The sequence below is a fragment of the Ranitomeya imitator genome, chromosome 7 (genome assembly GCF_032444005.1).
Source record: "Ranitomeya imitator isolate aRanImi1 chromosome 7, aRanImi1.pri, whole genome shotgun sequence".
NCBI classification, from domain to species: domain Eukaryota; kingdom Metazoa; phylum Chordata; class Amphibia; order Anura; family Dendrobatidae; genus Ranitomeya; species Ranitomeya imitator.
Genome location: NC_091288.1, coordinates 222,616,152 through 222,640,643, shown reverse-complemented (window position 1 = coordinate 222,640,643; position 24,492 = coordinate 222,616,152). Strand labels below are relative to the sequence as shown.

Sequence of the window (24,492 nt, the reverse complement as noted above, 5' to 3'; positions counted from 1 at the left end):
TTGCCGGTCCCTAAGAGGCCTTGGACACATATTTCGATGGATTTCATTTCTGACCTTCCCGTTTCTCAAAAGATGTCAGTTATTTGGGTGGTCTGTGATCGCTTTTCTAAAATGGTCCATCTGGTGCCCTTGGCTAAATTGCCTTCCTCCTCTGATTTGGTACCTTTGTTCTTTCAGCATGTGGTTCGGTTGCATGGCATTCCTGAGAATATTGTTTCTGACAGAGGTTCCCAGTTTGTTTCAAGGTTCTGGCGAGCCTTTTGTGGTAGGATGGGCATTGACCTATCCTTTTCCTCAGCTTTCCATCCTCAGACTAATGGCCAGACCGAACGAACCAATCAGACCTTGGAAACATATCTGAGATGTTTTGTTTCTGCAGACCAGGATGATTGGGTGTCCTTTTTGCCGTTGGCTGAGTTCGCCCTTAATAATCGGGCCAGCTCGGCTACCTTGGTTTCTCCATTTTTTTGCAATTCTGGGTTCCATCCTCGTTTCTCTTCAGGACAGGTTGAGTCTTCGGACTGTCCTGGTGTGGATTCTGTGGTGGACAGGTTGCAGCAGATCTGGACTCAGGTAGTGGACAATTTGACCTTGTCCCAGGAGAAGGCTCAACTTTTTGCTAATCGCAGACGCCGTGTGGGTCCCCGACTTCGTGTTGGGGATCTGGTTTGGTTATCTTCTCGTCATATTCCTATGAAGGTTTCCTCTCCTAAATTTAAACCTCGTTTTATTGGTCCGTATAGGATTTCTGAGATTCTCAATCCTGTGTCTTTTCGTCTGACCCTCCCAGACTCCTTTTCCATACATAATGTATTCCATAGGTCGTTGTTGCGGAGATACGTGGCACCTATGGTTCCATCTGTTGAGCCTCCTGCCCCGGTTTTGGTGGAGGGGGAATTGGAGTATATTGTGGAGAAGATTTTGGATTCTCGTGTTTCTAGACGGAAACTCCAGTATCTGGTTAAATGGAAGGGTTATGCTCAGGAAGATAATTCCTGGGTTTTTGCCTCTGATGTTCATGCTCCCGATCTTGTTCGTGCCTTTCATGCGGCTCATCCTGGTCGGCCTGGGGGCTCTGGTGAGGGTTCGGTGACCCCTCCTCAAGGGGGGGGGGGTACTGTTGTGAATTCTGTGGCTGAATTCACTCCTGTGGTCACAAGTGGTACTGCAGCTTCTGGGCTTCCTTCCTCAGGTGTTCTGGTGAGCTCATTAGCTGCTTCGTTACTTAACTCCACCTGATGCTGCTATCCTGGCTCCTTGTCAATGTTCCAGTGTTGGATCTGAGCTTCTCCTGATTGTTCCTGTGTCCTGCTGCTCTGTATAGCTAAGTGCTTTTTTGCTATTTTGTTGCTTTTTTTCTGTCCAGCTTGTCTTTTGTTTTGCTGGTAGCTCTGAGTAGCAAAGGGTGTACCGACGTGCCGTTAGTTCGGCACGGTGGGTCTTTTTTGCCCCCTTTGCGTGGTTTTTGCTTTAGGGTTTTTTGTAGACTGCAAAGTTCGCTTTACTATCCTCGCTCTGTCTAAGATTATCGGGCCCCACTTTGCTGAATCTATTTCATCCCTACGTTTTGTCTTTTCATCTTACTCACAGTCATTATATGTGGGGGGCTGCCTTTTCCTTTGGGGTATTTCTCTGGGGGCAAGTCAGGCCTATTTTTCTATCTTCAGGCTAGCTAGTTTCTTAGGCTGTGCCGAGTTGCATAGGTAGTTGCTAGGCGCAATCCACAGCCGCTTTTAGTTGTGTTTAGGATAGGTAGGTGTGCAGTCTACAGAGTTTCCACGTCTCAGAGCTCGTTCTTTGTTTTTGGGTATTTGTCAGATCACTGTGTGCGCTCTGATTGCTAGGCACACTGTGTCTCTGGATTGCCTTCATTACACCTTTCATTAGCAGACGTAACAGAGTGCCCTAACATCCTGGTGTAGAGTGCCCTAACAGCCTGGTGTAGAGTGCCCTAACATCCTGGTGTAGAGTGCCCTAACATCCTGGTGTAGAGTACCCTAACATCCTGGTGTAGAGTGCCCTAACATCCTGGTGTAGAGTGCCCTAACAGCCTGGTGTAGAGTGCCCTAACATCCTGGTGTAGAGTGCCCTAACATCCTGGTGTAGAGTGCCCTAACATCCTGGTGTAGAGTGCCCTAACATCCTGGTGTAGAGTGCCCTAACAGCCTGGTGCACTGTGCACTAACAGCCTGGTATAGAGTGCCCTAACAGCCTGGTGTAGAGTACCCTAACAGCCTGGTGTAGAGTGCCCTAACATCCTGGTGTAGAGTGCCCTAACAGCCTGGTGCACTATGCACTAACAGCCTGGTATAGAGTGCCCTAACAGCCTGGTGTAGAGTGCCCTAACATCCTGGTGTAGAGTACCCTAACAGCCTGGTGTACAGTGCCCTAACAGCCTGGTGTAGAGTGCCCTAACATCCTGGTGTAGAGTGCCCTAACATCCTGGTGTAGAGTGCCCTAACATCCTGGTGTAGAGTGCCCTAACATCCTGGTGTAGAGTGCCCTAACAGCCTGGTGCACTGTGCACTAACAGCCTGGTATAGAGTGCCCTAACAGCCTGGTGTAGAGTACCCTAACAGCCTGGTGTAGAGTGCCCTAACATCCTGGTGTAGAGTGCCCTACCAGCCTGGTGCACTGTGCACTAACAGCCTGGTATAGAGTGCCCTAACATCCTGGTGTAGAGTACCCTAACAGCCTGGTGTACAGTGCCCTAACAGCCTGGTGTAGAGTGCCCTAACATCCTGGTGTAGAGTACCCTAACAGCCTGGTGTAGAGTGCCCTAACATCCTGGTGTAGAGTGCCCTAACAGCCTGGTGTAGAGTGCCCTAACATCCTGGTGTAGAGTGCCCTAACATCCTGGTGTAGAGTGCCCTAACATCCTGGTGTAGAGTGCCCTAACAGCCTGGTGCACAGTGCACTAACAGCCTGGTGTAGAGTATCCTAACAGCCTGGTGTAGAGTACCCTAACAGCCTGGTGTAGAGTGCCCTAACATCCTGGTGTAGAGTGCCCTAACAGCCTGGTGCACTGTGCACTAACAGCCTGGTATAGAGTGCCCTAACAGCCTGGTGTAGAGTACCCTAACAGCCTGGTGTAGAGTGCCCTAACATCCTGGTGTAGAGTACCCTAACAGCCTGGTGTAGAGTGCCCTAACATCCTGGTGTAGAGTGCCCTAACAGCCTGGTGCACTGTGCACTAACAGTCACCTCCATGTAATGAGCCGAATGGTGAAGGCCACACATGCCAGTCATCTCCACCTCATACACTAAGTTCTGGTGGACACACAGGCTCAGTCACCTCCATGTAATGAGCCGAGTGCATTAATTCAATAACTATAAAGAGTCAATGTATATATTCCATTAATGCACAATTCATGTCACCTAATGTTCACCCAACAAAGAGAACTACAAACATTTTTAACTTTCCCTATGATAATTTATTGTCTTGCTGTTTTTCAGCCTCTGTGGTGGTCACATTAGGACACATCCAGTGAAGTCCATCAGTAAATACGAGTACATCTTTCTGATAAACCGGTTGAACAGGTCAATATTTCTACTAACAGATCGCTTGTTCCATTAGTCATGTTGTCGCCAAAATATTCTGCTGATTTTTGTGACTTCATGTTGAACATTTTCTGAGGACTGAAACCTAACGAGTCATTGCCGAGCCCAGGAGCATTTACACAAAGGAGAGAGACTGAAACAAGTGATCTGATTGTAGGATTCATCTGATCCTTCACGTCTGGTGATTCGTCCTCTGGCCATGGAAGAAGTTCAGTATCTCGGCAGAATTATCTTCATAGTCAATGTGATCAATGTCGTCTTCATCTGAGGACCATGGGATCGTATTATGCCACGTGCTCACACACTTGATGAGACGACAGATCCTGGAAATAAGAAACAATGGAGACTTAATATCACATTTTACTTTATAGTATTTAGTCTCCCTGAAGTCAATTATTGAAATGTAAGAGAGCATTTGTCATCTTTTTTTCAATGCAAACATCTGATGACTTGAAGTTTCAGGCCTCAGTGTGATGCCGCTCTAGTGAGAAAACATCTAATAGGGGTTTGGACTTTTCATGGAGATCATGGGTGTGTCCAAATAACCAAATACTGCAATGGTTACATTGGTTGGGTTAATGAGAGGTAATGTTGTGTGTATAAGTGAACATTAACGGATTTGGTGATTTCATGCGCTCAGGTCTCAGCACAGGAGGATGCTTTCATGAGGGTTTTAAAAACTGTCTTGTGATACTTCAATATCAATTTCACGGTCCTTACTAGCACCTCGTAAGAAGCCAATGAAGGCCATGTGGTGTCCGACCTCATGGAAGGTTCTCGGAACAGCTGAAGTCTATGACATGGACATACCTGCTCCTCGGAGAAAAGCTTTCAGTTGGTCAATTTTCTTTCTTAGTAACCTTGAGTCCATCTTATCATCATGTGACACCAGCACTAAGTCAGCGGCCCATTGTGCAATACTGCGCTGTTCTTGCAGGATGCCCTTTTTCCGGTAATCACCACTATCCTCCAGGTCATCAATGATCACCAGAACATTACTCTTGCCTGTACACAGAAGATCTGAAGTCAGTCTCAATTTTATGCTGCGATGGCCATTTTGCAAAATTGACAACAGGAAGTGACGCCATATTAATTGTCAATTTTAAAAAGCAATATAAAAGTAGAACCACTGTGCCTACCTCTCGAGAACCACTGCAAAAATGGCCATAATTTATGTGGAAATCGTCTCTAGTGATCGACTTCATACAGATTAATACCTTGGAACGTTCACTCTGGTGGGTTTATATTAACCTGGCTATGACAACCCCTGACATAAAGAACATGTCCATCCACATCTCATCTCTCACCAAGTATAAGATGAAGCGTTTGTAGCTCTTGGTCATACAGAGAATCGGTCACATCGGTGACGTTGACTCTTCCTCTGCTCTTGCTGTGATAAAGGATCCCAACTGTGCCCTGATTGATGTCGTCTATGAAGTCCTGGAACCTCTGACTGTTGTAGATGAAGCAACTTTTCACATTTGCAACAAGAGATCTGAACTCCTCAGATCTGAGTTTCTCCACCAGCCAGTAGTAATCTCTGTCATCTGATCTGGAGAAGATTCCAACCCGATGATGTTTTATTACTGTCCCCTGATAAGAGATGGAACAGATAGATAATGTTCAGGGGTGGAAGATTGGAAAACTCAATGCAGTCACATCATCCCTCACTTCTTAATAACAATGAACATCATTATCGATTGCATTGTGGATTTTCCCAGATCTCATCAAAAATTACCTAAAACCATTAATGATAAATATTGAAAGTCACAAGTGTTCATTTTTGACCAGGGCTGCTGTTTATGACAACATTTTTTTTATTTTGGGTCCTAGAGACCAGATAATATCTAAAAGTGGTTGTTTCACAAATAAATCCCATGTCCTTACGAACTGTTTGTGCAATTGGGAGTCAGTATGTAAGCAATAAAATTCCAATTTATTAGTTCCTTTATCTCAATAGCAACTTCAGAGAACTCTCATTATGGCTTACAAGAAGAATATTGTGGATTTTGGAGCTGGTTGAGGAGATGATGAAGTCTGGGTTCCTCCACATTGGACCAGCGTAGGATCCCTTCATCTGTTATAAATATGGGGTCTTGGTCATTCCATAATAACTCTTACCTGTGGTGAGAGAGGTCCATGTCCGGTACCTGTGGATAAGTGATAGGAGGATTGTAGTTTCTTCTAATAGTGTATGATTCTAGGATTCACATTAATATTTATTACAGGTAATCAAACCTTTTGACATTTGAGTTCAGGTTTGTCAAGTTTAAAAAAAACAAGCCTCATTTTCGAGTGAATCGATTTGCTGCGAACCTCAATGCTGCAAAACCTCCAAATGCCCTGAAAGGATGTTTGTATCACTCTGAGGTCTACTAGGTCTGTATCTTACTCTCTTCAAACACTTTTAAGACAATCACAGCCTTAGTAATGTCACCATAGAACAAGATAGTAACCAGGTAGTAACCAACAACTCATATAATAACAGTGCTATGACAGATTTTTAAAAAATTAGTACGAAAATTATCCTTCTTAGGCGATTGTGACAAGGATGATCGTTCTGGGTAGAACACTGACTACAACTGACTATGTCGCTGACAGAGGTAACATCCTCCTGCTGAGGCTGAGACAAATGATGTGCGATATATTTGATGATGCCCTTCGCTTTCTCCCCACAAATACGCTTTCTGTAGGCAAAGGAGACCAGTTGTGGCCTGGTTTGGTAACACTACTGGTGATACTACAACGGCTGCTGCTAGCAACTCCCACATTCATAGTCATGGCTTGTTGTTTTCTTCTTTTAGACTACACAGTCCATTGCTATTGCCACTTTCTTTTTACCATACATTTTGGACAACTCTATAATTAATGGGTTTGTCCACTACTTTTTTATTGATGACCTATCCTTAGGAAATTCAAGGGCACCATGGTGCTTCAGTGGAATATAATTAGGATCCTGGGTTCAAACCCACCAAGGACAACATCTACAAAGAGTTTGTATATTCTCCCCGTGTTCTGTGGGTTTCCTCTGGATTCTCCGGTTTCCTCCCACATTCCAAAGACATACTGATAGGGAATGTAGATTGTGAGCCCCATTGGTATTATTTATACATTATGTATTGTTGTTTTTTTATTTTTACAAAATTAAGCTGCATTCCAAAAAATTATAAAATAGGAAACGATAAGTGGGTTCTCATCCCCCAAGCCAGCGGCGCTGTACAGGTGTGCTGCACACGGATATAAAACCCGACTAGTAAAACAAATATAAAGAAAATAAATGTTTTTACACGCAGACGCTGGAGGTGAACGGATGCACTTAAGTTTCTGGATTTGGGAAGTTTTCTGTTGTATTCAAAGAACCGATAAAAGATTTCACGAGAAATGTAAGAACTGAATCCAGCGTCTTGTAACATAGTAACATAGTAACATAGTTAGTAAGGCCGAAAAAAGACATTTGTCCATCCAGTTCAGCCTATATTCCATCATAATAAATACCCAGATCTACGTCCTTCTACAGAACCTAATAATTGTATGATACAATATTGTTCTGCTCCAGGAAGACATCCAGGCCTCTCTTGAACCCCTCGACTGAGTTCGCCATCACCACCTCCTCAGGCAAGCAATTCCAGATTCTCACTGCCCTAACAGTAAAGAATCCTCTTCTATGTTGGTGGAAAAACCTTCTCTCCTCCAGACGCAAAGAATGCCCCCTTGTGCCCGTCACCTTCCTTGGTATAAACAGATCCTCAGCGAGATATTTGTATTGTCCCCTTATATACTTATACATGGTTATTAGATCGCCCCTCAGTCGTCTTTTTTCTAGACTAAATAATCCTAATTTCGCTAATCTATCTGGGTATTGTAGTTCTCCCATCCCCTTTATTAATTTTGTTGCCCTCCTTTGTACTCTCTCTAGTTCCATTATATCCTTCCTGAGCACCGGTGCCCAAAACTGGACACAGTACTCCATGTGCGGTCTAACTAGGGATTTGTACAGAGGCAGTATAATGCTCTCATCATGTGTATCCAGACCTCTTTTAATGCACCCCAAGATCCTGTTTGCCTTGGCAGCTGCTGCCTGGCACTGGCTGCTCCAGGTAAGTTTATCATTAACTAGGATCCCCAAGTCCTTCTCCCTGTCAGATTTACCCAGTGGTTTCCCGTTCAGTGTGTAATGGTGACATTGATTCCTTCTTCCCATGTGTATAACCTTACATTTATCATTGTTAAACCTCATCTGCCACCTTTCAGCCCAAGTTTCCAACTTATCCAGATCCATCTGTAGCAGAATACTATCTTCTCTTGTATTAACTGCTTTACATAGTTTTGTATCATCTGCAAATATCGATATTTTACTGTGTAAACCTTCTACCAGATCATTAATGAATATGTTGAAGAGAACAGGTCCCAATACTGACCCCTGCGGTACCCCACTGGTCACAGCGACCCAGTTAGAGACTATACCATTTATAACCACCCTCTGCTTTCTATCACTAAGCCAGTTACTAACCCATTTACACACATTTTCCCCCAGACCAAGCATTCTCATTTTGTGCACCAACCTCTTGTGCGGCACGGTATCAAACGCTTTGGAAAAATCGAGATATACCACGTCCAATGACTCACCGTGGTCCAGCCTATAGCTTACCTCTTCATAAAAACTGATTAGATTGGTTTGACAGGAGCGATTTCTCATAAACCCATGCTGATATGGAGTTAAACAGTTATTCTCATTGAGATAATCCAGAATAACATCCCTCAGAAACCCTTCAAATATTTTACCAACAATAGAGGTTAGACTTACTGGCCTATAATTTCCAGGTTCACTTTTAGAGCCCTTTTTGAATATTGGCACCACATTTGCTATGCGCCAATCCTGCGGAACAGACCCTGTCGCTATAGAGTCCCTAAAAATAAGAAATAATGGTTTATCTATTACATTACTTAGTTCTCTTAGTACTCGTGGGTGTATGCCATCCGGACCCGGAGATTTATCTATTTTAATCTTATTTAGCCGATTTCGCACCTCTTCTTGGGTTAGATTGGTGACCCTTAATATAGGGTTTTCATTGTTTCTTGGGATTTCACCTAGCATTTCATTTTCCACCGTGAATACCGTGGAGAAGAAGGTGTTTAATATGTTAGCTTTTTCCTCGTCATCTACAACCATTCTTTCCTCACTATTTTTTAAGGGGCCTACATTTTCAGTTTTTATTCTTTTACTATTGATATAGTTGAAGAACAGTTTGGGATTAGTTTTACTCTCCTTAGCAATGTGCTTCTCTGTTTCCTTTTTGGCAGCTTTAATTAGTTTTTTAGATAAAGTATTTTTCTCCCTATAGTTTTTTAGAGCTTCAATGGTGCCATCCTGCTTTAGTAGTGCAAATGCTTTCTTTTTACTGTTAATTGCCTGTCTTACTTCTTTGTTTAGCCACATTGGGTTTTTCCTATTTCTAGTCCTTTTATTCCCACAAGGTATAAACCGCTTACACTGCCTATTTAGGATGTTCTTAAACATTTCCCATTTATTATCTGTATTCTTATTTCTGAGGATATTGTCCCAGTCTACCAGATTAAGGGCATCTCTAAGCTGTTCAAACTTTGCCTTCCTAAAGTTCAGTGTTTTTGTGACTCCCTGACAAGTCCCCCTAGTGAAAGACAGGTGAAACTGCACAATATTGTGGTCGCTATTTCCTAGATGCCCGACCACCTGCAGATTTGTTATTCTGTCAGGTCTATTAGATAGTATTAGGTCTAAAAGTGCTGCTCCTCTGGTTGGATTCTGCACCAATTGTGAAAGATAATTTTTCTTGGTTATTAGCAGAAACCTGTTGCCTTTATGGGTTTCACAGGTTTCTGTTTCCCAGTTAATATCCGGGTAGTTAAAGTCCCCCATAACCAGGACCTCATTATGGGTTGCAGCTTCATCTATCTGCTTTAGAAGTAGACTTTCCATGCTTTCTGTTATATTTGGGGGTTTGTAACAGACCCCAATGAGAATTTTGTTACCATTTTTCCCTCCATGAATTTCAACCCATATGGACTCGACATCCTCATTCCCTTCGCTAATATCCTCCCTTAAAGTGGACTTTAGACAAGACTTTACATAGAGACAAACCCCTCCTCCTCTCCGATTTTTACGATCCTTTCTAAACAGACTGTAACCCTGTAAGTTAACTGCCCAGTCATAGCTTTCATCTAACCATGTCTCGGTTATTCCCACTATGTCAAAGTTACCTGTAGATATTTCTGCTTCTAGTTCTTCCATCTTGTTTGTCAGGCTTCTGGCGTTTGCGAGCATGCAGTTTAGAGGATTTTGTTTTGTTCCAATCTCCTCGCTGTGGATTGTTTTAGAAATGTTCTTACCTCCCTTCTGAGTATGTTTTCCTGGGTCGTCTTTGTTCGAGTCTAATGTTTTTCTTCCCGTCCCCTCTTCTTCTAGTTTAACGCCCTCCTGATGAGTGTAGCGAGGAGTCGCACACCGTCTGCTACTGACGCTGAGCTCAGATTTTTTTCTGTGCCTTGTTTTTGCGTTTCTTGTCATTGAGAAGGAAGATGCCGGCTCCTCCATCACAGACGCTGACTGATCATATGGCGGCTGGCATCTCTCCTATCTCGCTCCCGCTATCACTTGAATCTCTGCTTTATTGGCAGAACACTTCGCTCATCTTCCTCACTGCTGCACTTGTACCACACATACAGTCCGGACGATTTATCCAATGTTTTCGGGCTTCCTCTTCCTATCTCTATTGTTGAGCTGTGAGCTCTGACATCTGCTCACTATCCTATAATCACCTTTAAATGGCTGCTGCATTCCCTGCCTTGCCTTTTATACAGGCTGTCTTACTCCCTCCTCATTGGCTGCAATACACAATGTGATGTGATAGCTGCAAGGCATTATGGGGAACCTAACAGCAAAACAAGGCAGAGCTTCTTACCTGCCTAGGCCTCTAAACAAATGCACTATCAGGATGCAGTGGACCCATGTGGTGAAGCTCTGCCTTGTTTTGCTGTTTTTTTCTATTTTTTGGAGGATCTCTGAATCCTCTTCTTGTGCTCTTGCTATTTAGAATTAGGACTCGTAAGCGTGAGGACCCTTGACGCGGGTTACGAGCTTGCGTATTTTGGCCAAAGTATAAACTAATACCTCACAAAGAATTTTTATATTTTTTTGTGTTTTTTGCACTTTTTTTCGGGGTGCAGTTGGGCCCATTTTTGTCTTGTAAACTGTGGTGTCTGTTCACATGGGGTGCATTTGGATAGCGCTGGGCAGGCCCGCCTGATCTAATAGAAGGGTGTCACTACTAGGCTTGCCTGGATGCTGTGCATCTCCATTGTGTGAACAGCGCCACATACAAGTCTTTTATGTGCAGCAATGTGCCAAGCAGCCACCCCCTCCATTAGTTTGGTAGGTTGAGAGTGGTTGCCTCATCGGTTATGCTGCACCTGTGTTGTCTCCATCTTAACCACATGGCTCCACTGCATCCTGATAGTGCATTTGTTTAGAGGCCTAGGCAGGTAAGAAGCTCTGCCTTGTTTTGCTGTTTTTTTCTATTTTTTGGAGGATCTCTGAATCCTCTTCTTGTGCTCTTGCTATTTAGAATTATGGGGAACCTGTGCAGTCACCCCTGAGGTCATTTGTGCCTTCTGCGGCTGATAAAATCTTCTATACATAGGTGGAGGGCGTTTTTTTTAGTGATCTACGCAAATCGAATTGTAAGTTCTTCAAATTTGCCAGAACCTGCGACTTTCCTAAAATTCTACTTGAGTTAAATTTGCATCAATATTTGTATGATGATAAACACAATGAATGAGATCTTTACCAGATGTAGGGAATGTTCTCGGTGCAGCATTCGGTCTCTGGTCATATTTGATCAAATCTGTAGAGGGGACATCATACACAATATAATGAGTGACAACAGAGCGAACGTTCCTCTGCACGACACTAATTGTTATAACTTATCAGATTATCATCAAACAATACAGCACTCAGCAGTGATATCATCGGGGGTGATATCGTCGGGGGTGAGCAGGGTTGTCTCATTGGTTTTAGGTTACAGGTCAGAAGTCTCATCTGAGCACCACAACATATTTCAATGGATCCATAAAATAAACTGTTTAGAAAAAGTAAAAAATAAAATTGACCAAAATAAAAAAACCAAAGAATGAAGGGAGGAATGAAAAGATGAAAAAATGGAGGGAAGGAAGAGAGGAAAATAATATGGAGAAAGGAAGGGAGCGATTGGGTATCAAAAAAGAAGGGGAGAGAAAGGAAAACCAAAGGGTGGATGGAAGGAAAAAAAGAAAGAGTAAAAGTTACGAAAAGAAAGGAAGAAAGAAAGAAAGAAAGAAAGAAAGAAAGATAAGATGAGTGGGTTAAAGGAAGCGAGGACGGAAGGAAGAAGTAATAAAAGGAAGAAAACTGGAAGATTGAGAAGTAGAAAGGAAGGAAGAAAAAAGAAAATGAAGAAGAATTAGTAAGTGGGAATAAAGAGAGAGGAAAAAAGGAAGAAAGTAATGAAAGGAGAAAAAATGGGTCGGGAAGAGGAAGATAGGCAGGACGGAACAGGAAAGAAAGAAGGAAGGAAAAAAGAATGATGGAAGAATGGAAGAAAGGAGAAAAAAAGGGAAGTACAGAAGGAGGAAAGAAGGAAAATTGAAAAAAAGAGGGAAGAAAAATAAGGAAAGAACAAAGAAAGGTTGAAGATAAGGAAGTATTCAATGTCTATGATATGATGGAAAAAGAGGAAAAAACACTGCTGAAAGGAAAAAGGAAGAAAAGTAAGATGTTCACATAGTTATGACATTTCACCTGCGCTGTCACGGTATCCGGTGTTTTGCGGCTCCTGGTGACGGTGATCGCTGCTGATGAGATTCCTGGTTGATCTCCTGCCCATAGATTGTGTCCCTGAAATGACCGCACATATAATGAAGATGGTGGCACTGTGCCCTATAATATCGCTCATACTATCAGGAATCACATCAATGGTCACTGGTTTATGTGGAATCATTGGTTTATTTTTTTTTTACTTAAAGTGGATCTGCGCCAGATTACACAATATAATTTGTATACAACATTGCTAAGATCTCTTAGACCAGATGAGGCTGGGATATTTGCTTTGAAAATAGAACAATTAACTTGGTTACTGACATATTCTTGGAATACCTGCAATGTAATTTTCCCACATGATCAAGAGCTTTACATTGGTTTTTACACTTATATGACAACTTTTCTGACAATCTGGAAGAATATGGGCTCTTGCAGCTGAATATTTATCAACACCTATTGATGTGTCCAGGTAGCTGGAGCATCAATAGGCTGAAACCTGTCTGAACGCTGTGTTATTATATCCATGTCATGGAGGGAAAGTCGGTGCTTATTCTGGGCAGATATGTAGCTCATTGGAGCGTTCTTCTGCTTTGGTCGTTACATTGATGACGTCATTATAATATACGGGCCCCGATGTGACGACCAGTCAATGCATCAATAATCCTTTTCACCTAAAATTCACAGTGGAAATATGGAAGCAAATCTTCTCTGTCTGAAAATGCCAAGTGATATCTATCTTCTCACTACAGAAGATGATTCCTGGTAATACTAAACTGTGGGCAGATTCACATCACCCAGTGCGAGTGATAAAGCCGATCCAACCGGAAGATTTGCAGGAGGAAAAGAAAGAGTGTGAGAAGATTGATGGAGCGGAGTTACTCTGAATGGGACATAGAAAGTGGACTAAGAAGAGGGGCAGAGGAAGAAGAAAGATGCGTCCTATGATGCTTTATTCTACTGCACATAATGACATGGAAATCAATCAGATTAATAATATGATATCATTTTTGTAAAAAAAATAAATCAATTTGCGACAAGATAGAATTATAGAAGATATACTACAAAGAGATATAAAATGGATCCTAGAACAGCACTGACCAAAGGACAGGAGCCCAAGAACAGCACTTACCAAAGGACAGGAGCCCGGTAACAGCACTGACCAAAGGACAGGAGTCCGAGAACAGCACTGACCAAAGGACAGGAGCCCAAGAACAGCACTGACCAAAGGACAGGAGCCCGAGAATGACACTGGCCAAAGAACAGGAGCCCAAGCACAGCACTGACCAAAGGACAGGAGCCCAAAAACAGCACTGACCAAAGGACAGGAGCCCGAGAACAGCACTGACCAAAGGACAGGAGCCCGAGAACAGCACTGACCAAGGGACAGGATCCGAGTACGGCACTGACCAAAGGACAGGAGCCCGAGAACAGCACTGACCAAAGGACAGGAGCCAAAGCACAGCACTGACCAAAGGATAGGAGCCCAAGAACAGCATTGACCAAAGTACAAGAGCCCAAGAACAGCACTGACCAAAGGACAAGAGCCTGAGAACGACTCTGACCAAAGGACAAAAGCCCGAGAATGACACTGACCAAAGGACAGGAGCCCGAGAACAGCACTGACTAAAGGACAGGAGCCCGAGAACAGCACTGACCAAAGTACAAGAGCCCAAGAATGGCACTGACCAAAGGACAGGATCTGAGAACGGCACTGACCAAAGTACAAGAGCCCAAGAACGGCACTGACCAAAGGACAGGATCTGAGAACAGCACTGACCAAAGTACAAGAGCCCAAGAACGGCACTGACCAAAGGACAGGATCCGAGAACGGCACTGACCAAAGTACAAGAGCCCAAGAACGGCACTGACCAAAGGACAGGATCCGAGAACGGCACTGACCAAAGTACAAGAGCCCAAGAACGGCACTGACCAAAGGACAGGATCCGAGAACGGCACTGACCAAAGTACAAGAGCCCAAGAATGGCACTGACCAAAGGACAGGATCCGAGAATGGCACTGACCAAAGTACAAGAGCCCAAGAATGGCACTGACCGAAAGACAGGATCTGAGAACGGCACTGACCAAAGTACAAGAGCCCAAGAACGGCACTGACCAAAGGACAGGAACCGAGAACGGCACTGACCAAAGTACAAGAGCCTGAGAATGGCTCTAACCAAAGGACAGGAGCCTGAGGTTTCTACTGTCTGTTTTGGTTAAAGGGTTATTCACTTACAGTTATGTCCAGACATTTTGGACGGTGACTCAAGGTTTGGAATATTAGCAAGTAAAAAAGGGTTAATCAGAAGTGCAAGGTTTCCTTACAGTCCCGATCGATGGGCTGGATTTACTTACGGAAAAAATTGAAGCCAGAATTCTTCTCAGAGCCCCGGACCGGACGAGTTTCCTTCCTGTACTTGGGCAGAGTGGCTGACATGCTTTCCTTACCTGTAAGAAAATAAAAGGAGGAAGGAGGAAAAAAAAGAATTTAGTGACAAGGAAAGGAGGAAAGAAGTGAGAGAGGAAAGTAGGAAGGAACAAAGTAAGGAATGAGGGAAAGAAGAGCCGAAAGGAGTGACAGAAGGAGAAAATGAGGGAAAGAAGTGAGAGAGAAAGAAAGGAAGGAAGTAGCGAAAAAAGCAAGAAAAGGAGGAAGAAGAAAGGGAGTGAGGATGTAATGAAGGAAGAAATGAAGGTGGAAAAGAGAAACAAAAGGAGAAACAGTGAGAGAAGGAAGGAAGAAAGAATACTGTAGATTAAGGAATTAAGTAAGAAGCAAAAGAAGGAATTGAGAAAGGAAGTAGAGAAGAAAGAAAATAAGGAATTAAAGTAGAAAAGGAAGAGAGGGGAAGGAAGGAAACAGAGAAACAAAGGATGGAAGAAAGGAAGGAATTGAGGGAAGACGGGAGGAATGAAGGAAATATATAAATATTTACTTTGTTACATTGATGTACGGAGGGGAATTTACTTATTTGTGACATTTTCACCTTTTCCGTTGTCGTATTTGATCATTTCGGGCTCCTGGTGACGGTGATCGCTGCTGAAGAGATTCCTGGCTGACCTCCTGCCCATAGATTGTGTCCCTGAAATGACCGCACGTATAATGAAGATGGCGGCACTGTGCCTACATCAGCTGTAGGATCAGGAAACATCAATGGGCACCATATTTTTAACATTGAAGGGTTGGCCGTCTTTTGGGACATTTTTTTATTTTTAAGTGCACGAATCTTGGGCTGAGAGTCATGTTTCCCTTTGTTTTTATTACACGTTTTACAATCTCTTTGTTTCCTGCACATCCAACCTTCATGAGAAATGAACGGTGACGAGTTCTCAGCGGTCGGCCACGTTCTCCTATGAGGAAAGCTGCACCACAAGAGAAGGTGGCCGACCTCTGAGAGCCGTCAGCGAGCCCATCCTGGCAGGAGACATTGTAACTCTTGTATCTTTCTTTTTTAGCTTCTCTTGGCTGATTTCTGACCTCAGTCTACAATTAAAGTTGAAAAAAAGAAGCGAAGAGCCTGTAAAAGCCGAACAATACATAGTTTGTAATAAAAAACAAATGTAAAAATAATTTGTGTTCCAAAATAAATGCATTTTGTTAAAAAAAAATGCTCTTAATGGTAGCCAACCCCTTTAAGGATGTTGCACATTGTCTTTTTTTCCATTAAAAATACATGAAAACAGGAATGTAAGTTGCTCTTTACACTTGTCACAATAAATGTAAAAGTGATTCTCCCACTAACAAAGTTGATTTTAATCAATACATCTTGGAAAAATAATATCCACAATTGATGTTAAAAAACAATGTTCCTGTGCTGAGATAATCTTATAAATGTCCCCTGCTGTGTAGTGTGTAATGGCTGCGTCTGACCGTGTAGAGCTGCTCCAGTTCATGGTTGGCGCATATCCCAGCTGCTTGCCAAGGGAGAAAGCATGAGAAAATATCCTCATGACGTAGCAGGGAGTCAGAGCCACTCATTTTCCTGTTTGTTTTATCACAGGAGCGAGTGTCTCTGCCTTGTCACCGACCCTCCGAGCTCATCATAAACCAAGTATAGAACACATGAGCTCAGCCGCTTCTGAAGCTGTTAAGTCACTGACTTGATTTATGATGAGCTCAGGAGACTAGGGATGAGCTATAAACACTCACTCCTGTGATAAAGCATGCAGGAAAACATGCTCCTCACACAAAGCAGCGGCTGAGAGCCCCTGCTGTGTTATCAGTACACTCACTTATGTTTCCTCCCCAGAACAGCAGCAGTGTTATGTACTGAGCACGAACTGCAGCAGCTCTACATGGAGAGACACGGCCATTACACAGTACAGCGGGGCACATGTATAAGATTATCTCAGCACAGGAACATTGCTTTTTAAACACATCCAATTGTAGAAATTATTATTACAAGATCTATTGATTAAGATGTACTTTGTTCATGGGAAAACCCATTTATTAATCACCGGTGATACAAAACACATAACACATGAGAGTTCATGTACATTTATGTATTTATAAATGTAATAATTATACATTTATACATTTATTTAATAAAATGACTGACATTTAATGTGGATGTGTCAGTGATTACAGTGTTCTCCATATCTGACCTTTCTTCTTCTTTCTCATGCTCCCTGGGGGATGGTCATTCACTAAGCAACTCAGAAAATTACTATGTAGTTCCACTTTGCTGAAGAGAAAGACTTTGTCCCTGTATTGGACCCAGTTTCCATTTTCTCGTAGTATTCTCTCCTTTTCCCTCTCGTTGTTGCCCTCCAGATTGTAAATAATGATGATCAGGTTCTTCCGCTCTGCACAGAAAACATCACAGGATAAAGTAAAGATTGAGAGAATAAGAACATCGATGTCAGACATATGTGAGAGGAGCCAGGGCTGTAGTCGTGGCTCTCAGGGGTGGCTGCTTTAGAACACCCTGGCCCTCCGTCACAGGCACATAATATCTATCTCTGTAGCGTACCTTTCGTTCCACTTTCTGACCCATCAGGGTCCTCTCTAATCTGCTGAGGAGTTCTTCCTCACGGCGTCAAACAAAGAGAGTCAGAGTCCAGTTCCAACTTAACAAACAATTTTACTTGGTTCCACTCTCAGTACGTCCAGCTCAGTTACAGCAACATCATAGAGAACATCACAGAACACATCTTAAACTTGCCCTGCACTTTTACTCACTTTCAGTATGTCCCCTGGATGCACTGACTCGTCTGGCACTGCAGCATTCCTTCTGGTCAGCTTAACTATCTTCAGACATAAGGGCATCAGCCCACGTAGTTACCTGCCGCTTATTGAAGCTGCCCTGCATCCCTTCTCTGCTGTGACCCTCGGCCTACAGGACCTGGACGACTGGGCTCCTTACTTGAACATTACGTGGCCAGCTGCTTTGTCCAGGCTTTAAGGCCCTCTGACCTGTCTTGGCTCCCTGGCCCTACTAACTCAAATCAGGAAATCCTTATGGCTTACCCCAGTTGGGCCCTCCTAAGTTAACTAGTTCCTATCTTAATACTATTTGGTCCTAATGTGCCCCCTCTAATGGGCCAACTTGAGTTCTGCACTCTCCCTATATTCAATGAACACATAGCAGCATTAAGGTATATAACAATATATACAGAGTAGAACATTTACATTTATCAACATTTAACCGGAATGGGTGTGGGGCTTAAAACAGTCTGAATAACCCCTTACACTCCCCAATCGTTTAATAATGGTCGTACCCGACCATATTGTATTCAACACTTTAATATTTACAATTTAATACTCCACGCAGGGAGATGACCACTGTTACACAGCTATTAGCTCAACGTGAGCAAAGTCTTTTAGTGCTGCATAAGAGTCCATCCTCCTTTTTTAGGTGCCTGGTACACAGTCCCCAGGTGCACCTTCAGTCCTTTGAACACCGCTCCCGTCCATCTCCAGGACCCGAGCACATAAACAAAAAAAACCCCCAAACAGTCCATTGTATAATAACATGACCTGTCCATCAGGTCCTTAGTCCTTGGGGCTTGTCCCTCTACTTTGTGCAGAGCACTGCCCTTCTACCGTGTGTGCACTGCATTTTCCTGAAGCATAGTCTGTTGCCACAGCCGCATGCAGTCAGTTCCTCTCTCCAAGGGTCCGTCACTCCGCAGAGTTGGAGTCCTGCTATTCAGCAGGAGAGGCGCAACAGGTACAACAAAACTGGGAAGGGGGAAAGAAAAACACTATTCAACCACGGCTTGCACCAGCCTCACTGCACCCGACTTTGGGGGGTGCTCCAGGGCTCCTTTGCCGCAGGGACATGGAACAGTCCCATACATTTTCAAATTGTGCCACAAGCACTATACTTTAAAGTTCAAAGATGAGGGTTTTATACAATTCAGCGGTACGTGTCCCATGCCGCTTTATCTCCTTTTGGGCTCCATGCCCGTGGGCTGACCACTGATGACTCTGCATCTGCAGAAGTCATGGGCTGCCAAGCTATGGCAAAGGCAGGACCTGGCCGGGCAGTGGTCAGGTTACAGGGTAACGACTGAGCCTGTTCCAGGCCTGCATACAGTCCCACTTCATCCTCCTCTTGTAAACTGACGGCTATGGCCTAGTACCCCTGAGGGCCATCCTCCTTATAAAAGATAACCCAATCTCGCTCCCTCAGGGTTTGGCCGAATTTCACAGAGGCAACTTTTACATATACCTTGGCATTTGTGTCCACTTCCCGAATCTGGTGCGATGTCCAGCCATAGTTCCCCCTCCGGGTTGGCGAAGTTCGGCCCACACCTTCTTCTCCCACTGCTTCTTTTACTCAATGACCACCGCAATCCAGGCGGCCTGTCTGGGGGATGGGAAGGGGCCCTTAATCTCCAGGTGGAAATGATACAGGCCAAGGGACAAGGTGCCGCTATGCATGGGCCTGTTCTCTGGGGTTTGGGGCTGAGGCACAGTCCAGCCTTCCGGAGTCAGGGGCCAAGGACCACTTACCGCCATCTGCTCCAGCATCCTGGCCGCCATCATCTTATGACCATCAGGTCATTCTGCCTGTAAAGCTGCACACTCCGACTTGGCCTCCATTTTCGGTGCTGGTTCCTCCGGGTCAGTCGCTGCTTCCGGTTCACCAGCCTCGAGCTCCCGACGTCGATGTTCCCGCTCCCGACGTCAATGTTCCCGCTCCGGCAGCCACCGGTCCTACTCCTCTGCAGATAATGGGAATTGGTGGGTCCAGAACTCATCCGTGACTCCCCTCAGCCTTCCCGGTCAGGTCTTTTCTTCCTCCGGCTGTCACTTCCACTAGACGTGGCCTATGCCGCCACAGCAATGGGTGCAGAAGTGGTCCATCGCTGTTGCTGCCATGTCTCGCAATGACATTGCATCTGCTCCTGGGGTTTTCTTCTGGGCCCCACCCATTCCAAGGTGGAATCGCTTCTGGCCACTCCACCCATTTCTCCGTAATCTGTGGCAAAGGGCAAGGTCTTCTTCTTTTCAAACGCACCCACCATGGGCAGGCACCACTCACCAGTTTAGGCCGCCAGCTCCACCAGGCAGATTTTCACGCCATCTCTGAGTCAGGACACCCATGAGGAGTGGGATTAAAGTTGTCTTCCTCCATCTGCGCGCCACTTTCCGCCATCTTCAGAGCTGCCATTTTTGCCACCATTAAAGTGTCGGGCACGTCCAGGGTATCAGTCACTTCCAGAATATCAGTCACATTAACAATATCTTCATCGTTCTTTATCACATCCACGGCATTCCTAAGTTGCAAGGGTGCGGGATTCTGCTGCACTTAACTAAGTGTGAGAGGAGCCAGGGCTGTAGTCGTGGCTCTCAGGGGTGGCTGCTTTAGCACACCCTGGCCCTCTGTCACATGCACACAATGTCCCATTTGTGGCATACCTTTTGTTCTGCTTTCCAACCAATCAGGGTCCTCTCTAATCTACTGAGGAGTTCTTCCTGATGGCGTCAAACAAAAAGAGTCAGAGTCCATTTCCAATTTAACGATTTTACTTGGTTCCATTCTCAGTACGTCCAACTCAGTTACAGTAACATCATAGGGAATATCACAGAACACATCTCTATCTTGCCCTGCGCTTTCCCTCACTTTTTGCAGTATGTCCCCGGGATGCACTGACTCATCCGGAACTGCAGCATTCCTCCTGGTCAGCTAAACTATCTTCAGGTGTTCCCCTGTCCGTTTTGCAACAGATATAAGGGAATCAGCCCACGTAGTTAGCTGCTGCATTTTGGAGCTGCCCATCATCCCTTCGGCCCACAGGTCCTGGACGACTGGGCTCCTTACTTGAAGATTATGTGGCCAACTGCTTTGTCCAGACTTTAAGGCCCTCTGACTTGTATGGGCTCCCTGGCCCTACTGACTCAAATCAGGAATTCCTTATAGCTTACCCCAGTTGGGCCCTCCTAAGTTAACTAGTTCCTATCTTAATACTATTTGGTCCCAATGTGCCCCCTCTATTGGGCTAACTTGAGTACTGCACTCTCCCTATATACAATAGACACATAGCAACATTAAGATATTTAACCATATATACAGAGTAGGACATTTACATTTATCAACATTTAACCGGGACAGGTGTGGGGCTTTAAACAGTCTTTGGAACCTCTTACACATAACACTGACTATTTGGTGACAATGGCACCTGTCAGGGATGGATGGGTAGAAATATATTGGGCAGCAAGTGAACAATCAGTTCTTACATAGTAACATAGTAACATAGTTAGTAAGGCCGAAAAAAGACATTTGTCCATCCAGTTCAGCCTATATTCCATCATAATAAATCCCCAGATCTACGTCCTTCTACAGAACCTAATAATTGTATGATACAATATTGTTCTGCTCCAGGAAGACATCCAGGCCTCTCTTGAACCCCTCGACTGAGTTCGCCATCACCACCTCCTCAGGCAAGCAATTCCAGATTCTTACCGCCCTAACAGTAAAGAATCCTCTTCTATGTTGGTGGAAAAACCTTCTCTCCTCCAGACGCAAAGAATGCCCTCTTGTGCCCGTCACCTTCCTTGGTATAAACAGATCCCCAGCGAGATATTTGTATTGTCCCCTTATATACTTATACATGGTTATTAGATCGCCCCTCAGTCGTCTTTTTTCTAGACTAAATAATCCTAATTTCGCTAATCTATCTGGGTATTGTAGTTCTCCCATCCCCTTTATTAATTTTGTTGCCCTCCTTTGTACTCTCTCTAGTTCCATTATATCCTTCCTGAGCACCGGTGCCCAAAACTGGACACAGTACTCCATGTGCGGTCTAACTAGGGATTTGTACAGAGGCAGTATAATGCTCTCATCATGTGTATCCAGACCTCTCTTAATGCACCCCATGATCCTGTTTGCCTTGGCAGCTGCTGCCTGGCACTGGCTGCTCCAGGTAAGTTTATCATTAACTAGGATCCCCAAGTCCTTCTCCCTGTCAGATTTACCCAGTGGTTTCCCGTTCAGTGTGTAATGGTGATATTGATTCCTTCTTCCCATGTGTATAACCTTACATTTATCATTGTTAAACCTCATCTGCCACCTTTCAGCCCAAGTTTCCAACTTATCCAGATCCATCCATTCTTGAACCTAATAATTTGGAAGCAGAAGCAACAGACATGAGTGAGAATCTGTGGGGCTTTATCATGAGTGAAATTGTGATGTCTGGAGAACTGGTCACCTCCAGGGCTGTGTGGGGTGTTCCTGTTATACAACGGGTCTTTCGGGGTGCTCCCTGTAAACAGTGGGTCTTGGGGGTTTCATATTATAAGGCAGTTTTTGTGAGTGTTTCCAGTACCTGGTGGCTCTTGTGGGGGGTTCCCAGTATTTGTTGGGTCTTGTGGGGGGTTCCCAGTATTTGGTGGGCCATGTGGTGTGTTCTCAGTATTTGGTGGGTCTTGTGGGGAGGTCCCAGCATTTGGTGGGTCTTGTGGGGGGTTCCCAGTATTTGATTAGCATGTGGGGTGCTCCCAGTATTTGGTGGGTCTTGTGTGGACTCCCAGTATTTGGTGGGCATTGTGAGGGGTTCCTGGTATTTGATGGGCCACATGGTGTGTTCCTGGTAAATGTTGGGTGTAATAGGGGGTTTTCCCAGTACCTGGTGGGTCTTGTGGAGGTTCCCAGTATTTGGTGGGTCTTATGGGGGGTTCGTAGTGTTTGGTGGCCCATGTGGGGTGTTCCTGGTAAATGGTGGGTGTTGTGGGATATTTCCATTACATGGAGGATCTTGTTGGGTGTTTCTGTTATGCATGAGTTAGTGGTTACCAAAAGTAGTACGAGGAAGCTGAATTTGTGACAGGGACACGGGTATGCAAAGCTCTCTCATGTGTGTAGGCGAGCCCATCTGGTTTGATCCCAAATAATATAAACTGTAATTGAAATTGCAGAAAAGCTAAATAGGTTGTCTTGTCAGAATTTTAAGAAAATGGTCTGAGAACATGGAAAGTTATCAAATATACTGTATACAGTGTGGAAAATAAGTATTTGATATGCTGCCGATTTTGCAAGTTTTCCCACTTACAAAGAATGGAGAGGTCTGTAATTTTTATCGTAGATACACTTCACCTGTGAGAGACAGAATCTAAAGATCACCTTCAGAAGGTGGGGAGCCCATCCTCATCTGCAGAAGGTGTGGGAACCATCCTCATCTGCAGAAGGTATGGAGCCCATCCTCACCTACAAAAGGTCAGTAGGTCCTCATCTGCAGAAGGTGTGGGGACCATCCTCATCTGCAGAAGGTATGGAGCCCATCCTCACCTACAAAAGGTCAGTAGGTCCTCATCTGCAGAAGGTGTGGGGACCATCCTCATCTGCAGAAGGTATGGAGCCCATCCTCACCTACAGAAGGTCAGTTGGTCCTCATCTGCAGAAGGTGTGGAGCCCATTCTCCCCTGCAGAAGGTGTGGAGCCCATTCTCACCTACAGAAGTTCAGTAGGTCCTCATCTGCAGAAGGTGTGGTGACCATCCTCATCTGCAGAAGGTATGGAGCCCATTCTCACGTGCAGAAGGTGTGGAGCCCATGCCCATCCTGCCCCACACTCTGTTACCTTTTACCTGTGTGTCTGGATCTACATGTGAGCTCCTTAAACCTAGCCAGCAGAATATTTAATCTTCGATGCTTTCCTGGATATTTTGCACAGCCCTCATTATTTTATGATTTTTGTTCTGTGGATTAGTCTACTGATCTCTTACCAGTCAAGAACCCAAGTCTCCATGTTATGGCTGGAATTGTCTCGCGGTTATATCCGCTTTTCATGTAGATGTAGAAGGTGCAGGAGGACATTGTTTTTAATATCTTCTTCGTGTCCGTATCAGACGTGTCAATGAATTCAATCTTCTTTATTATTTTTGAGAAGTAATGAGAACTCAGCGCTGCACGAAACCATCCAAAGGTATTCTCTGCCAAGAAGTCAACGATGATCCCAACCTTGTGTGGTTTATTTGATCCCTGTGTAATAGAAAAAAATGGAGGCAAGGAAAGAAGGAAAGAAGGAAGGATATCTGAAAGGATTTATCATTCTTACCGTGCAATCTGTCCCGGGTTCTGTCAATCAGAGGAGAATACCTCGATAAAACACATAGATCATTATATGATGTAATAAATGTCCAGTATAACATATATATAGTGTGCAGGATGAATGTGTGTATAATCCGGACAGTGACAGTCAGCAGCAGGCGCCATTATAGCCGGAGGAGATTCCACAGACATATTGGTGTCAGATATGAATGTAGACTTATTCGCACCATACATACGGGGGTTTCCACTAATAATTCCCCTTTTCATCAGTCTATCTCTTCCTAACAATCACTTTTCTAATATACTTCTATTCCCTGCGCTGTTTCTCTGTGCGGTCACATAACGCTTTCTTGTATTGTAGGACATTCGATCTGGACAGAGAGACTTGTACAAGGGCAGGTGACAAGTGGGCCGCCTTTCATTGATGGACAGGAGTCTGGTTGTGCATGCTCAGGTCACTGACTTCACTGTCGTCCACTGCCCGGATCTGGCCAAAACCTTGGTGCGCCGACCATACAGCATGCGTGCCCAGGCCCCTGTCAATCAATGAAGGACAGCCCACTTGTCACCTCCCCTTGTCCAACTGCCATGTCCAGATTGAGTATAT

At 44.4% G+C, this 24,492-nt stretch overlaps 1 protein-coding gene across 3 annotated transcripts in view; it reads right to left on the bottom strand.

Annotated features, from left to right (window-relative positions):
- Window positions 1-3,411: 3,411 nt before the first annotated feature.
- LOC138645676 (uncharacterized) overlaps window positions 3,412-24,492 on the bottom strand; it is a 30,557-nt gene continuing 9,476 nt past the window's right edge. The window contains exons 4-14 of one of the 3 annotated variants that reach the window (XM_069735137.1): window positions 23,893-23,933; window positions 23,561-23,816; window positions 16,994-17,194; window positions 15,376-15,471; window positions 14,744-14,836; window positions 12,374-12,469; window positions 11,385-11,441; window positions 5,683-5,711; window positions 4,869-5,154; window positions 4,372-4,566; window positions 3,412-3,884 (exon numbers count right to left, since the gene is read on the bottom strand). In XM_069735137.1, coding sequence (XP_069591238.1) covers window positions 3,859-3,884; window positions 4,372-4,566; window positions 4,869-5,154; window positions 5,683-5,711; window positions 11,385-11,441; window positions 12,374-12,469; window positions 14,744-14,836; window positions 15,376-15,471; window positions 16,994-17,194; window positions 23,561-23,651 — 1,170 coding nt within the window. In that variant the 5' untranslated portion in view covers window positions 23,652-23,816; window positions 23,893-23,933 and the 3' untranslated portion in view covers window positions 3,412-3,858. The remainder of the gene's footprint in view (window positions 3,885-4,371; window positions 4,567-4,868; window positions 5,155-5,682; window positions 5,712-11,384; window positions 11,442-12,373; window positions 12,470-14,743; window positions 14,837-15,375; window positions 15,472-16,993; window positions 17,195-23,560; window positions 23,817-23,892; window positions 23,934-24,492) is intronic. The other 2 variants (XM_069735135.1, XM_069735136.1) reach the window with 2 other exon arrangements.